General features: G+C 38.3%; 1 protein-coding gene across 1 annotated transcript in view; it reads left to right on the top strand.

Moving 5' to 3' along the window:
- iqgap1 (IQ motif containing GTPase activating protein 1) overlaps positions 1-16,331 on the top strand; it is a 61,807-nt gene that overhangs the window by 23,852 nt on the left and 21,624 nt on the right. The window contains exons 4-15 of the mRNA XM_088334098.1: positions 1,283-1,360; positions 1,483-1,559; positions 5,153-5,220; positions 5,595-5,708; positions 7,217-7,395; positions 8,445-8,532; positions 9,612-9,769; positions 9,847-9,931; positions 10,865-11,028; positions 12,644-12,804; positions 12,888-13,012; positions 14,029-14,192. Of these exons, the coding sequence (XP_088190224.1) occupies positions 1,283-1,360; positions 1,483-1,559; positions 5,153-5,220; positions 5,595-5,708; positions 7,217-7,395; positions 8,445-8,532; positions 9,612-9,769; positions 9,847-9,931; positions 10,865-11,028; positions 12,644-12,804; positions 12,888-13,012; positions 14,029-14,192 (1,461 nt within the window). The remainder of the gene's footprint in view (positions 1-1,282; positions 1,361-1,482; positions 1,560-5,152; positions 5,221-5,594; positions 5,709-7,216; positions 7,396-8,444; positions 8,533-9,611; positions 9,770-9,846; positions 9,932-10,864; positions 11,029-12,643; positions 12,805-12,887; positions 13,013-14,028; positions 14,193-16,331) is intronic.

Genomic DNA, 16,331 nt, shown 5'->3' with positions numbered 1-16,331 from the left:
GTCAAATATAGGACCAAAAACTATTTTTTCGGGGTGCGCCCTATAACCCGGTGCGCCCTATAGTGCGGAAAAAACGGTAATCGAAACGTGTGTTGAATTGAGCTATAGTTTTGCAATACCGCCCATCGCCAACTGTAGGTATAAACTTCGAACGGTGACACACACTACGTCCCACCCTTCCCAGTGGTGCTGCAACTTTTCACCACATTCACCACTATGAATGCTGTATTTAGAAACATTTGAGTGCTTCCAGTCATTGCTAATTTTTTGTTCTTAAGTCAAACTGTTTAGGTACCCTTATTGTTAAGGTTTTTTACGATTTTTGCCTACATTGCCTCAAGGATCTAAAATGCCACATTACTGTTAGGGTGGGAACTACCCACTAATTTCAGCCACTTTCATCATTTCTCAATAAGCATTATTGGGCAAGTACTCTCTTGGGTGTGTTGTTTCACAAAGCATTGAACCATCTGACATTTTGAAAATGACAGATTTCGTAATCATGTAAGATCATACTCTCAAACATGCACAACTATACTCTCTCACACATACTATTACACTCTCATACCTAAACTTTACTATTCTCTCACACATAATACTTACTCCCCACACTTACGACTACAAACTCTCACACACACACACACACACTAGTCAAGTCATGTTTATTTGTATAGCCTTTTATCACAAGGTGTCTCAAATGGCTGCACAGACCACAGATTATTGCAAACTAGACTCAGACACACACTGTTATACCCTCTCTCACACTCAAGCTTCTATTCTCGCTCATACACCATTAAAATGCTAAAACTATAGGTTTTTTTTTAGACCTACTGTAATTCTCACTTCACCTCTCAGTGTGGTTTGACTTTGGGTACTTTTGGTAACCATGCCGATGCACACTGATCTGTGTGTATATGTTGTACAGTTCAACGTCAAACTAGAGTTGTTCCATGTACAGTACTATGTGTGATAGAGTATAGTAGTATATGTGAGAGAGTATAGTAGTATGATTGTGACAGCATAGTAGTGTGTGTACGACAGTATAGTAATATCTGTGAGAGTGTGCATAGAAGTACTTTTGAGAGAGCACACACGTGTGTATGAGACTGTAGTAGTATAGCAGTGCTTGTGCATGTGTATGACTGAATAAGAGTATTGTTGTACATGTGTGAGAGTATGCTGTTTTATGTGAGAGCAAATATGATTTATTTCCCAAACTGCCTCTCATAAGCTCCCATTGTTATTGTCGCTATGATCCCACCTCTCCTTCTGCCTTTTCCAGGCGACAGGGCTTCATTTCAGACACACTGATAATGTCATCCAGTGGCTTAATGCCATGTCTGAGAAGGGACTGCCAAAGGTGAGTGCGACATATATATATATATATTCTCAGTAATGATGTGATTCTAATCTCAGTTTATAATTACATTAAGTAAAGCAGAAAGTGTATCTATTGATGAAAAATTGATCCATATGTTTCAGATATTTTACCCCGAGACGACAGATATATATGACAGAAAGAACATGCCACGTTGCATTTACTGCATACATGCACTAAGGTACATTCTCAGTCATTTCCTAACTACAACCGATTAGTCAGTTTCAATTTGGTTTACTGGATACACAAGTGTTTTTTGTTTTTCTGGGTGTAGTTATTCTTTTTCTTTTTTTAAAATTTTTTAACCAAAAAATAGAGTTTGTCGGCTGCTTGAAGTCCATGCAAATGCATGAATTTTAATGTTGTATTTCTAAAGATTGAAACGTGCTTAAATTTTGGGCGAAGATCTTGTAAATGCTTGAATTTGTTTCCAGGTTTTTGTAACAAGTCTGCTTAATAATGACGCCGACACTGCTCTCTGGTGGCTTCACTTTGCCATTGCATCACTTATGATTGATTAACTCCAGCTGCCATTAGTTTGTACGGCATTTTCCGATGACGCGTCATCGCTCCGTACATGTTGCGCTTAAGAAGAAGAGGTGCATGCTACACTTAAACAGGGCACTATAAAATGTGTAAGTTCAAGGATTACGTATCAATTATGGACATTTCTTATGAGCCATACAAAAACAAAGGTAGAGTTTCACAGGGGTAAATTGTAATGGGAAAAAATTCCTGCAACTGAAAGTGTAAGAACTCACCAAACACCTACATGGGGAAAGATTTGTCTCAAAAGCAAATGTATTCTGGATTTACTCAAGATCTTTAAATCATATGTCTTGATAAATGCACATGCAAGTTTAAAAATCGCAGGTTTATTTGTGGCTCTGCAAAACCATATTTTTTTTTTAATGGTACTGGGTAAATTGGAAAATTGGCTTAGAAAGGCCTTTAAAAGTTCTTGAAATTGGCCATAAAAATGGTGTTCCAACCCTGAAAATGTTCCAAATGGGTTTGCCAAAGGTGTTTAGCCGAAAATAAGAATAAAAAAACATTGGGGTTCATCGTTTTAAAAAAAAGGTTAAGAATCATTGACGTAGGTGATGTCATTAAGTCACCCCCAATTTAAGTCCCACTCTATCATTTGCATTTATAATTTAACTGTGTTGCTAAATGATTTTGAAAAATGAACAAATTGGATACTTCAGTTGTGAGTCATGCTTAATGCTAACAGTATTTTTTTTACTTTTTAACAACCTACTTTGAATTACCACTCTCTTCTTACGTCTTTGCAAGAGTTTGTATAAGCGATTTAGGAAACCATTCATACCTAACAAGAGCTTTCTGTCACATAAGAGCTATTTCAACTGGTTGAATATTGACCACTTAATAATTTTTTTTTAAACTTTTTTAGACTTGAGGATTGTTTTTTGATGAAAAAATATAGGAACAGACTGTCTTGAAACATGAATCTGTTTTATTATTTTTTTATTTAGAAATTCTCAAGACAAGCAATAGATTTGCAAAAGTTGACAATATAAAGTGTTTGTAGCAGCTGAGCTAGCAAGCGTACATAGTTTCAGAAACTAATTTTGTATTACACCTTTTTAAACTTAGTTTTTATTTTACTACAAAATCATCTGCCAGTGAAACATTTGTACTCCATTGGAATTATTTCATTTTTTTATGTAGCAGTGAAGACTGAAAGTCAACTTTAAACAAAATGAGAGGCAGAATGAGTTATCCTGAGCAGATAAATCATAACAAAACGAATTGATGGCATCTACAGATATGGAAGATTTTAAGTTACCGTATTTTCCGCACTATAAGGCGCACCTAAAAGTCTTAATTTTTTTCAAAAGCTGACCATGCGCCTTATAATACAGTGCGCCTTATTTATGGAACAAAATTAACTCGCAGTCTTGCAACTAACTTGCAGCCGCCGACTAGATTTTCCCCCGAACGCCAAGTAGTCCGCGGTGTATGCTGGGATTTATTTACCGGCGTTTCATTGGCTAACCAATGTGTCAATCATCCATTAAATCGATCGCTATTGGCTGAAGTTATTCGGAGCCTCGGATTGGCTAGAGGGCCAAAACAAACCCTGCAATTGGCCGAAAAAGATGTGTCAATCATCCGTTAAATCGATCGCTATTGGCTGAAGTTATTCGGAGCCTCGGATTGGCTAGATGGCCAAAACAAACCCTGCAATTGGCTGAGTTTAGCAATGGCGTAGCAAGCTTAGCAAGGTTGCTAAAGTACGCCATAAAGAAACATATTTCATTAGTCTGTATTTGTACATATTTTACTCTCCTGGATTTACTTCACTCACGGTTGTAAGAAGACCATGATTGCGTATCATTATTGAACGCGAGAACTTAGGTGAGCTATGCGGCTTTATATTTTCCCGGTATCTTGTTTTAGAACGATCTTAATGTTGCTGTGATGAGTTGAGTGAATTAAACTCAATTCCAAGTGTTTATTGTCATATGCACAGTAAAGTTGTGAGCGAAAAAGAAAATAAAAACTTAGAAATGTTTGGCATTTCTTGAATCCCAAGACTTTAACCTTCCGAATGATATTTGAAATGATGCATTTGAGTGACATCGTACGGACACCACATCCGCACGTGTCTACGACACGTATTTGCTTCTTTGCAAGCTTTGGGAATGTTAAAGGGGTAATCAGTTTGACTGAATCATCTGACTGTTTTGTCGACGTTCCCATTGTAGCGCCTTATATTGCGGTGCGCCTTATCTATGGAAGATATAGGACCAAAAACTCTTTTTTGAGGGTGCGCCCTATAACCCGGTGAGCCCTATAGTGCGGAAAATACGGTACTCTGCTGATCCCTGGAACACAAATACTTGACAACAGCATCCTTTTTCCTAATAAATTGACAGCAAGTGTGAGAAATTAGACTACTTCCTGCAGCACACTGGTTGAGAAATAACACTAACAGCACTATGTTGCATAGTTAGGTCAGACTGTTGCTGTTCTTCTTCTAATGGTAGAAAAAAATCAAGTGGCTCTTTTCCATAGGACCGGTTTGACACGGCACCTCTCCACACCGCTAGGCTAGCGATGCTGCCAACAGTTTGCTTTATTTTTCCAGTACAAAACAGGCACCCAACCTTAAATGGGCTGGATCATTTTTTCTTTTGTTCCCTGGCAAAACTCCCACATCAAATTAAGTGTAATGATTAGCCGCATGTAACATGTTTTGGATCCAAGTTTGTACGTCCGCTTGTTTACCTGAATTGAAAAAGATTTACTTGATTGCCATGAGAAGGTAGTATTAAAGCTACTGAACAATGGAAAGGAACTCTGTTTTTTACACAACTACTCTGCTTGACTCCTTCAAGCTGCTGCTGTATTTCATCCTACATCAGAATAGAAATGTCAAAACTTAATTTGAGCAGAGAATTAAAGCTGAGTTTGCTATTGCACCCTAACTGCTGGATCCAAAACTTAACTATCCCACATTGGCTTCTTTCAACATAAGTAAACTATCCAAAAATCGAATCAAGTGCCCACCCTCTTTTGTCAGCGTATTACAATAAGGCGCCACATTACACCACCTTGACTGATGTCACTCAATTGGGGTGGTAGTCAGTTCAACCAATTCAGCACCCAAAAATTGAAATTCAGCACCCAAAAATTGAAATGGAAAAGGCGTGGCCGTGGGTAACCTGTATTGTGGAAAAAAAAGGCTAAAGACACTCGTCTGCAGGTCCAAGCTTGATCTTTCATCTTTAATTTTTTCTTTTACAGCTTGTACCTGTTTAAACTGGGCCTTGCACCACAGATCCAGGATCTATATGGAAAAGTAGATTTCACTGGTAAGATTCCGAAAATGCAAACAAGCCTCCTTCTGTCTGATTCTGTAAAATTGGCCACTTTGACACAGCTAACATGCAAGCGTTGAATGTGCCTGCACACTGCACTTGAGACGAATAGTGGGGAGTTGGGTTTTACTATTTTCCAGTCAAATTTGCTAAGGAGAAGCTTCTGGAAATGTGAAAGTCATTAGTAACCATGAGAGCTTTTTCTGTGTGTGGACTTCCTTCTCCACACTGTCTCAGAGACAGAATGCATATTTTCATACATAAGTCAGAGAAAGTCTGTCTTTTGAGTGTCTAGTCTCATAGACAGGGTCATGTTTTTTGCCTTCTCACCTTTGTTGGTGTCTTACACTTTGTTTTGTGATTCTTAGAGGAAGAGATCAACAACATGAAGAGTGAGCTCGAAAAGTATGGAATCCAGATGCCTGCCTTCAGCAAGATTGGTGGAATTCTGGCCAATGAGCTCTCAGTGGATGAAGCTGCCTGTGAGAATTTCTAAGATCACTGAGTGTGGGGGCGCACGTTGGGCGCTAGGTTGAAACACATTATCAACTCAGTTTGCAGTTACAGTAATCCATATTTAATCACAGGGATTAAATATGCTAAATGTACTGGTGTTATGTAAAATCCATTAAGTCCAAAAATTGAAAAAAGGAAGGAAAAAACATTTTTACATGCGCAAGTATTACTTTTACTAATAAAATAACTGAAATCCATACCTATACTGTTTTGCCAATCAGAAATGCGCAATTAAAATCTGTCATGTAGCAAGACATTGTAAAGTTAACTGTGTGATAGTGTGGGATCACAGTACTGTACTTCTATTATTTTTCTTTTCTTTTTTTTAACCATTGACCACCTTTTAATTACTGCTTCAGATTATTACAATCAAAATACATAAGGGGACTGGAGGCTTGTCATAAAGACACTCAATGATTGCATTTCTAAGGGTTTCACTGCATTCCTTTAAGGAAGCTATTTAAGAGATTAATAGTGATGTGAATGCAATTTTATCAAACAGGGAGGTTAGGCACGGATCCATAATATACAGGGATCAGAATTTTCCGCGGATCCGCGAATTTCCGCTGTTTTTGAACCCCAAAGGTCATTCCCGTAAATCGTCCAAATTCGATGAGAAAATATTTTGGAGGGTTGAGGTATGATACGTGACTGTTTCATCACCCCAAGTTAGCAGTTAGAGATCGCGAGAAAAGTCGGCAAAAAGAAGCGCAGCGCATTAGATCTCTAACACACAACAAATAGATCGACTCCTACCATTGGTCGATAGGTTCGCTGATAACCAATCAGCTGAGCTTTTGTTCAGAGCATTGGCTTTCTCAAACATGGCGCTCCTTCCGGTCTTTTCAAACGGTGAAATGAGTGTTTGAAAAAGTAAATATGAAAATACTAAGAAAAGAAGACGAGGCTTTTGTCTCCGAGATTGATAAAGGAATCAAGAATAAATTTAAGTGGTCATGGCTGGAGAAGACTGTCACAGACTGACATGTATTTTCTTTAAGCATGTTCAGTTTGTGCATTCTATTTTCAAATTAATGATGAATGGTTATTAATGTATGTAGTTTCATATATATTGTTGATTAGAAGCTAAATACAAGGTCCATCTTCATCATCAAAACACAACAACAATGGTGATGGTTGTAACATTGTAATCCCCCAATTGTTTTAAACATCTTAAAACTGAAAAAAATACATGGTTTCTGTTTTGTTGGATTTAATTCATTCTAGTGCAATTTTCACATAGCAAATAAGATAAATGCTGTTGGCTTCGGGTGGGTTTGCCCCCCTGAGACCCCCATTCGGGCTCCGCCCTGGACCCTGGCTATTTCAGCTGAAAATGAAAATCTCCATTCTGATCCCTGAATATATATTTATTTATTTTTATGACTCTTGATAAACTAAACTAAATACAATCGAATCCTTTCCTGTTTCATATAAAGCCACTTTCTCATCAGTTGTGTCTTTTCACCTTCAGTGCACGCTGCTGTGATAGCCATCAATGAGGCTATCGATCAGGGCGTCCCAGAGGGCACAATGGCTGCAATGCAAAACCCCAATGCTATGCTGGTCAATGTGGATCGCAACTCTGCCCGTCAGTACCATAACACATTATACCAGGCCAAGGGAGAGAAGGTGGCCAGTTCACGCAAACGGGTATGGTGTTGAGTACTTTCACAGCTATAGTTACAGTACATATGACAGTTAGTCATGTGCATATGTCTCACCTGACTAAATATGAATGGTGGCCCGAAGCTGTTTTCTCTTGAGTAAATAAAACACGTGAAACCCAAGATTAAGGAGCTACATAAACTGTAACAGGGTGCAAAATTGCCTGAGGCAACACTTAAACCAACCTGACTCCATCAAATGTAACATTTATGGTTTTGCAAGAAATTGATGAAGACCTGTTTGTCTTTTTTGTGTCTTTTATTACTAATTAATGTTTGGATCTGGGTAATGTGTCCATAACAAAACCATGGCATCCATATTAGGGATGCACCAAAATAACAAGTTGGGCAAAACACTAAATAAAAAAAATAAATGTTGGGGGCATTTTAGCTTTAAAATTTAAATAGACAGCAAATAGACATTAGTTACAAGAAAACTGTAGGAGGAAATGAAAATGATGATGTGACAAACTAGTCTGATTCACATATTAGGTATGTAAGACTATAGTAAATTAAACTCTCAATGTGCAAAGCTTAGTGCCAGCCATTCGACGGACTGATTGTTCCAACCAACGTGTTTACAAATTAAAACTGCTCAACTATAGTGTCAATATTAGCCAAATTTCGGCTAGTGGCTACTAAAACATTGTGGGAGTAGAGGGATGCAAGGAAATCAGAGAAAATGTCTTGTTGGGCTTGGCAGACCTCCCGTTTTGACAGTGCTCTGTCACCTATCTTCTCAAGTGCAAAATTAAAAATAAGCATCTGTGTTGTACACAAACTTACCCTGGATGACAGCCAGATTCACAAAGTATCGCTTCAAGATTCACATAGTATGATCACTGCATCCTTTTTTTCGATTTTTTTTTTCCAAACAAAACCGCAAATGCTTTTTTAGTCATTTTCATCAGAAAAGTGCCGAAAATTTGCCGCATGTTTAATGCACATGACTAAATGGTGCAAGTTTCTTTTGCTTACCTTCAGTATAGAATTAGATGGAAATGGTATTCAATGCATGTTGTTGTTGTTTAACAGCAAATGGAAAATGTTGACGCTGAGAGAGATATCTATGACGAGCTTCTGACCCAAGCTGAAATCCAAGGCAACGTTAACAAAGTCAATGGTAAGTGTCATCAATCATCTTGATTCCAAGCCTTATGACAAGTTAGCGGTAATTGTGACTGCAGCTTTGGCTAAAGGACACCTTAATCGGGGACGAGGAATTGAAATAAAATGGCCAGTATATATGTATATATTTTTTTGTAAAGAAAATTATGTTTTGGGTTGGCGACACGGCAGATGGATAGTTAGCACACAACCCCACGGTGCAGAGGTTCAGGGTTCAAGTCTAGCTACTGCCGCCTCCCCGTGTGGAGTTTGCATGTTCTCCCCGTGTAGGTTCCTCCAGGCACTCCGGTTTCCTCCCACATTCTTCAAACATGCATGTCATTTTAATTGGCCGGTCTAAAATGTCCCTAGGTGTGAATGAGCGGGTAAGTTGTCTGTCTCGTGTGTTCTGTGTTTGGCTGTCAACCAGTTTAGGGTGTCCCTTGCCCACTGTGACCCCACTGAGGATAAGCGATGCAGATTATGGATAGATGTTTTGGGTTATATACATAAAGGTGGTGGTTGTTTTTTTTAAATATTGTAATGGCTGGAGCTATTCCCTGCCTAAAATCATCATTGCAATTCCTTTTGTTGCCGGTATGGTTATGTAAAATTCTTAGATACACTCAAATAAACTCTTCCTTTTTCGTCTTTTTTGGGCTTTGGGTTGGCATTTAGACTGTATTTTAAACGGTCCTTTTTACCGTAGAATAAAAGAAAAACGCTAGCACGCGCGTGAAAACACTCTCCATAGACCTGCCTCCCTTCTTCCAGTGTAATGCGCTCCGTGGCTGGAAGACAGATGCTTAAAGTAAGATAAAAGCAGATAGGCGTGGTGGAACTCAGTTGGGCATTGTTAACACATATTTAATTGATTAAAAAAAACTTTTTTTTAACTTTTTAGGGAACCCCCTCCTTTAAGTATTTCTTTTAACATATCTTCCATTAATATATATCTTGAGACAGTATATATTGAGTATTTGAGAAAATGGGGACATTTTTTTTTAGAAAAATGTTAGAAAACATCCCAAGCAAGTGGTTAATAATAAATTTAAAAAAATTGAGCCATAATGGAATGTTTCCCCCCCCCAACAGTGAATAATGGCTTAAGTGCTGCTGAACAGGCCTTGCTGAGCGGGGATGAGGAGAAGTTATATGAGGCATTGAAGGCTTTGGGCATTCAGAACCTTCTGGCCCAGAACAAAGGCTGGTACCTCAAACAACTCCTGGCTGACAGAGAGAACAAAGAACAAGTAGGACACATGTTGTGATTGTTGAGATACTCTGATGTTTGTTAACAACATTATCGTCTATAAATACCTCTTATTAGGCTTCTCCAGGCCAAGCGCTATCTAAGGATGAACTGCAGGCTGGCGTGAACGTTGCCAATGACTTAGCAGAAAGCTACATAAGAAGTATGTGCAATCGTTAAGTTATTGAACACTTCCAGAGTCGCCTTTAGACAAGTTTTGCATTCAGTCCTCTAGATCCATATTGAAACAGATATGTAAAAGTGAAAGCAATTTTCCCATCGTCATTATATCCAGTCAGCGTCTCCATGCCATAATTCCTTCCAGTCATTACATGACCGACATAATCTGTCTCCAACAAAATTCCTAGGGCAGCTCTGATCAAAATAACAGCTGCAGTGAACACTCACTATGACTCTTTATTTGTAACTTTGACTGCTGATGCAACATATTAGCTCTTTCAATATTTTAACTATTATTTAGTATATTCCTAAATGTGTCTGCATTATTCCTGAGAATGTCCTTTTTAGCAATGGGTATATTACACTGTTCAACAACAGATTTGTTGTCTGCATCTTTTCAGTTGATTTAGGCAGATTCTGATGTGCTGAACCCAGAAATCACATTAGTTTTGTTTAGTCAGTTCAAATTTTTAAGATACGGCCACATGACGTTTAAATGTTTTTTTTTTTTTTTCGCATATACGCATGTGTGTCGAGCATTCTAGAAGTTCAAACCCCGAAGTTTGAACAATGGTGCAGCAACATGCAATTTACTTTTACTAACCTTTATCAACCTCCACCATTAGGTTTACATTTATCGATGTTTCCAACAGGTAATCATATATACTATTAGGCAACACGTTTTTTCTTAGAAACCTTACTTGGGAAGATGTACAACGTTTTCTCGAATCAACTTAGCACTAAAACCTGACCTGATGCAGAGAAATTGATGTAATTTCTGTATTCAGCAGTGCAAAATACTCTTAACAATTGTAAAAATCTAGACACCACTCAATAAGTAAATTTACTAACTCAGAATATGTTGATTGCAATGTGTATCTAGTGCTTTCTTGTAATTTGCTGTCAATGTGGGTAGTGTTAAAGGCAGTGGAGCGCATCAACTTTGCCATTAGGGAAGGTGTACCAGAGAAGACTGTGGCGGAGCTGATGAACCCTGATGCTCAGCTTCCCGAAGTCTATCCCAGTGCTGCAAATCTTTATCAGCGAGAGCTGGCTAGCCTGCAGCAGCAAAGCCCAGAGGTACGCTCAACAAAACACGCATAATTACAGAAGTTACAGCTATGTTTTCAGATTCTATTTTAATCGTCTTCCTCAGTATTGGAAAGAAACTTTGTCATTTAGACGTCGTCCCACGCTTCGTTATTCCAAAAGATATATTAAAACATGCTAGCAACATGCTCGCAAAGTAAAGTTTACGTGCAATAGCTCTGTTTCCTTCTTTATCAGATTGCTCGATTGCTTTTAGCTTGAAAGCTGCGTCATGTGCCTTTCTTTTTGCAATTTGCATGATGAGGGTAGGTTTAAGCTAATTTAATTTTTGCACAAGCCAAGAAGTTGCAGTCTTCTTCGGCGCATATATTCCACCGGTCTAAATCTTACCTTTTGTACTCGAGCGCCGCTGGCGGCCGTTAGAAAAATTACATAAATTGGCCGCATCACTGAATAAGCCGCAGGGTTGAACGTTTGGGGGAAAAAAGTAGCGGCTTATAGTCCGGAATTTACGGTAGACTATTGATGAGGAATGGGCGTGTTATCTGACCAATACTAGGCCTTTTTAGATAGATGGATTTAATTTATTAGTCCCCTTAGGGAAATTCACTTCAACCAACTGTACCTGGGGAAAACAACACATTACAGCACATTGGCACTCATACATGACAGTGGGACAATGAGGAAGTACTGATGCAATGGGTCCGTGGGGCCTGTTGTTTAGAAAGGTAATGGCAGAGGGGATCAGGTTTTTCCTGGGGCGGGCACTCCTAAATCTTATTGTTCTATGTCTGCGCCCTGTCAGTTTTCAAGGTGTTGATACTGAAGTTGAGGAATTTCCAGGAATTTCCAGTCTAAAGAAGAGGAATCTTTCTTATAATTTAATGCAATTTTTAAACAATATTGACATGGGTGCTGTTTGAAAAGCCATTTTCTTTCTTCTTTTCTTTTTAGAGTGGCCAATTTTATGTATACGAGGAGGATTATTCATGTGTTAACCACTTGTATCAGTTTTTTTAAAAGATGGATTAATAAGAACTCATATTTGTAGTGACTAACAGTAACTCTCCTGGCTATTACCACAGCGTATAGAAAACATAGATAAGGCACAGCTGAACTCAGCCATGATATTTTGTGGTTTGTAAAGCCTGCACATACAAAAACTGTCCCCTACAAGGTGCCCAATTTGTATTTATTTATTTTTTCAGGCTTTGTTTACAAGTTTCTCCAGATTACAATTTGTTAAGATCTTATCATGTATCCTAATCTCTTTCACCTGCAATCGCTTTTCGTTTTAATTTACATGCTAATGTTCGGGCGTGAACAAGGATGAGTCCGGTAGTTCAACATTCACGCATTGATTGAAATGTATGAAAAGAATGACTGCATATGCACGGCTTTGTGCGACCGGATTTTTTAGTGCGTGTTCACGAACAGTTCTCACTAAAATTCCAAAAATGAAAAATTAAGATTTGATTTAACTTGTGTGTGTGTGTGTGTGTGTATATATATATAAATATATATATATATATATATATATATATATATATATATATATAATATTTTTATATATATATAATGTTTGGTATTAATGTTAAGAACAATATATCGATCTAGTTGAAAATTGTATCCGTGTATTCCGCAGACTTCTTTATCCCATCCAGAGCTACTTGTTGCCGTTGAGATGCTGTCAGCGGTAGTGCTGATAAATGAGGCCATTGACGTCGGTGACCGGGACACCCTCTGGAGACAACTGTCAAGCTCTATCACAGGGCTAAGTAACGTGGAGCCTGAATATGCACAAAGGTTTGGATAAAATCAAGATTCTTATAAATGTCAATATTATTGTACAATGTCATTAAGTGCTTACTGTTCTTATTGCGTATTAGATACATGGATGAGTTGATTCGTCTTAAAGAAGCAGCCAAGGAGGAGGATTGTGATTATCTCACCTGGAATGACATACAAGCTTGTATTGATCAGGTCAACATGGCTGTACAGGAAGAGCATGATCGTAAGAAACATACATTTTGGAACACTAATACTTCACTCATTCAATGCCATAACATATAAGTATGTTCACAAAAGCATTGTCCCTGGGTGTCCAAATGTAAAAATATGTTTTTCTTGTTTTTTTTTTAAAGAAAAAACATTAGAAAGGGTTTGGTGCTAGTCCTTGAGGAAGTTCCCAGTGTTGCTTCCTGTATTTGGCCAATGAGTGTGTGTAGACAGCCCCATATGACGAGTAGGCATAGCGAAGCAGTACGGTGTGAGTTGCGACATATGGACAAATAGTAATAGGCAGATAGGTCTTCAACACAGCTTATTACTTGAAAAAAAGATTACCTTGTTCTATCGTCATCGTCTGGTCAGAGAGGGATGACGTTCCGTGCATGTCCGCAGGAATTACAATCCCTCAAGGGAACTCGATCGTCATGGTGACCAAAATCACCAGAAAAATTCACCGGAAACATCAGGCACTGAAAGGTTCTTGCAAAGTTCATGCATCAGTTCAGTCTTCTTGCAATTGTGTTATTTTGCAAGCAAAGTGTCCTTGTTTTTATGGAAAGCATTATTTTGATATTGGAGGTATCACAAAAGCAAGAAAAAGTCCCGAAGTGAAAGTTCTGCTTGAAATGCATCCTTTCACAAAAAGCTGTTTTCTCAGACGTTTTCTTGGAAACGAGTATTTTCAAGAAACTGAGCAATGTCACTTCCTAGACAATGGTATAAGCTAGAAACATCTTTTTTCTAATGAAAGATTATAGTACAAGCATTATTTTGATGTGTCCTATGCCTATATGGCTATAAAAATAATTTTTCTGTAGGCCTTCAAAATTCAGTCAAAATGGCAAAATATTGCCTGGTACAAACTCTCCCAATTTTCAAAAAGGGTCTGGCATTTTAAATTTGTTAATATGAATTGAGCCGAGTAATATTTTGTAGATAAGAGCCTGCCGTTTATACACCCCAAACTAAATATGATATTCAGACTATCTTGATAACTAAAAAAACTATTTGTTTATTTAGGAATTGCAGCCATTGGACTTATCAATGAGGCCCTAAATGAAGGGGATCCCGTGAAGACTCTGGCTACATTGCAGAACCCATCAGCAAAGCTCATGGATGTAGACCCATCTGTAGCTCAGCACTACCACGACAAATTGCTGGAGGCCCGCAGGGAAAAGGCTCACGTAAGATACCTTTAAACACTAATGGACTACTACTTCAACTATATACGTCGATGGTGACTGGCTTTTTGGTAGCTGCAGATTCTAAATACTTAATTCTCATTTTAATAGTCAAATAAAACTAAGTACTTTGAGTAATGTAGCTGTTTTTTTTTTGTTTTGTTTTTTAATCGCTTGTAGTTGCTGCAGTTCCCTCTTTTTTCATCATGACATTCTTTGGGGCATTTTAGCTAAACAGACAGGACAAGGAATCGGGAAAACAATGTGTGGAGGGATTTGAGGACCATGATGATACGTGGGTAATGAGTCACACTTGCATATTTTCCAAGGGAAATTAATAATAAAGTATCCTTGCACACAACTTTATGCTAGCCAATCCACTTAAGGGACAAACCGACTTAATGTCACTCACAAAGTATGTGTTTATGAATTAAAACTGCTAAACTCGAGATATTTAGCTCTATAGTGTTAGAATGTTAACATTAGCCAAAAATGTGGGAGCAGAGGGACACAAAATACAGACAACATTTCTTCTTGGTGCAAGTTTGGCAGATCTGACGTTTTGATGCCGTTTTAATCTCCTCCCCTCTCGTGTGCAAGTTGAAGAAGCACCCGCGTCTTGCGCAACCCTCCCCCGGGTGAAAGCCAGCCTCGCAAGACTCCTCACTTAAGAAGTGACGTCATCATGCTGTTCTTTTGGAAAAAAAACATTTTTTCCTTTCTTTCGGCCAAAACTGAAATGCACATTTCCTCATTTTCGCCCCAAACAAATTCAGTGCCAAAAATTTGTTGCATCCCCTGTTATGACCTTTTGTGTTATATGGCTAAAACAGTGCAGTTTTGCAAAAGTAAACAAATTTAGGTGTGTACTCTAAATATTTATCACAAGGCTTGCATATGACACTCTCAGACGGTTTGACTCAGGCCTATGAGCAGCACATGACTCGTGCGGCTGAATGATGTCATGCTGTGATCATCTTTTCCTCTCACTTCCTGCCCATTCTTTAAAGCTTAATGTTCTGTTGCCTACCTCTCTTTGCTTTTATGGTAAATAAATGGTAAATTGGCTTTTATATTTTCCCGAGGGTTTTTCATTCTACATGCAGGTGGGATGGGGGGAGAGTGATTTTCACGCACGTGCTCGCATTTTTTTTTCTCAGATGAAAATGGTGAAAGTTGTAAAAGAACTATATCAAATACAGTCCAAATGCCAACCCCCAAAAAGATGAAAAATGAATTCATTTGAATTTTACATCCTTGCACGCGCAACTAAAGGAGCTTGACAGAGGCTGCAATGACTATTTCTGCCTGAAAATGGCGCCAGCAAGTAGAATATTTTGAAAGTACGGACATCACCTTCAGGGCATTTTTTATCTTCATTCATTCATTCATTCATTGCCAGACTGCTTACTTACAAGAGTTGTCGCCGACTTATGGCGGAGGGAATCCTATACTGGTTACCTGTCCATATTTAAAATAATCCATTAATATATGTATGATTCATTTTTATTCACTTTTTCATTTTGTTGAATACCTAACTTCCTAAGACCTGACGTCCACCTGCCTGGACATAAATGCACATTAAACAAGAAGTTTGGGTCTTAGGAGGTTAAAGGTGGGGTTTGTCGTCTGAGGTGTCCTCAAAAAGTTGAAAGTAGACCATTTTCTCTATTAAGTATGTGCTAACAACTCCCAACTGAGTTCAAAGCACATTTATATATTTTTTCCATCTGCTTTTATCTTAATTTCAGCTAAGGGGTTCCAGACACTGCATGGAGAGATGTGGGAGGGGGAAAGTGACTTTATGCCTGTCACCAGTTATTTGTTAGTATAGCATAAAAGTAAGAAGAAGCCTGTTTCAGGTACAGTCCAAACGCCAGCCCAACCCCGAAAAAAATTTAAACAGCTCGTTTAAGAAATGCAAGTACTTGCACGCCCCACGAAATGAGCTAGACAGAGGGTCCAAAGACTTGAACCAGAAGAGGGCATCAGCAAGTAGAAATGTTTTCAAATTCCATTTGGCACCATAATGCATTTTTTTATTTTTATTTGTATCTGTTTTATTGGAAAACCAGCCCTGTCTTGATGATCTTTGCTTCTTTTTTTGTATAAGCATGATTTTTTTTTTTCTGGGCTCAACGT

The sequence above is a fragment of the Urocampus carinirostris genome, chromosome 4, assembly GCF_059441175.1.
Source record: "Urocampus carinirostris isolate Australia breed hairy pipefish chromosome 4, RoL_Ucar_1.0, whole genome shotgun sequence".
Lineage (NCBI taxonomy): Eukaryota > Metazoa > Chordata > Actinopteri > Syngnathiformes > Syngnathidae > Urocampus > Urocampus carinirostris.
Note: the sequence above shows the minus strand (reverse complement) of the source record. Positions and strands in the feature narration are given on the sequence as shown.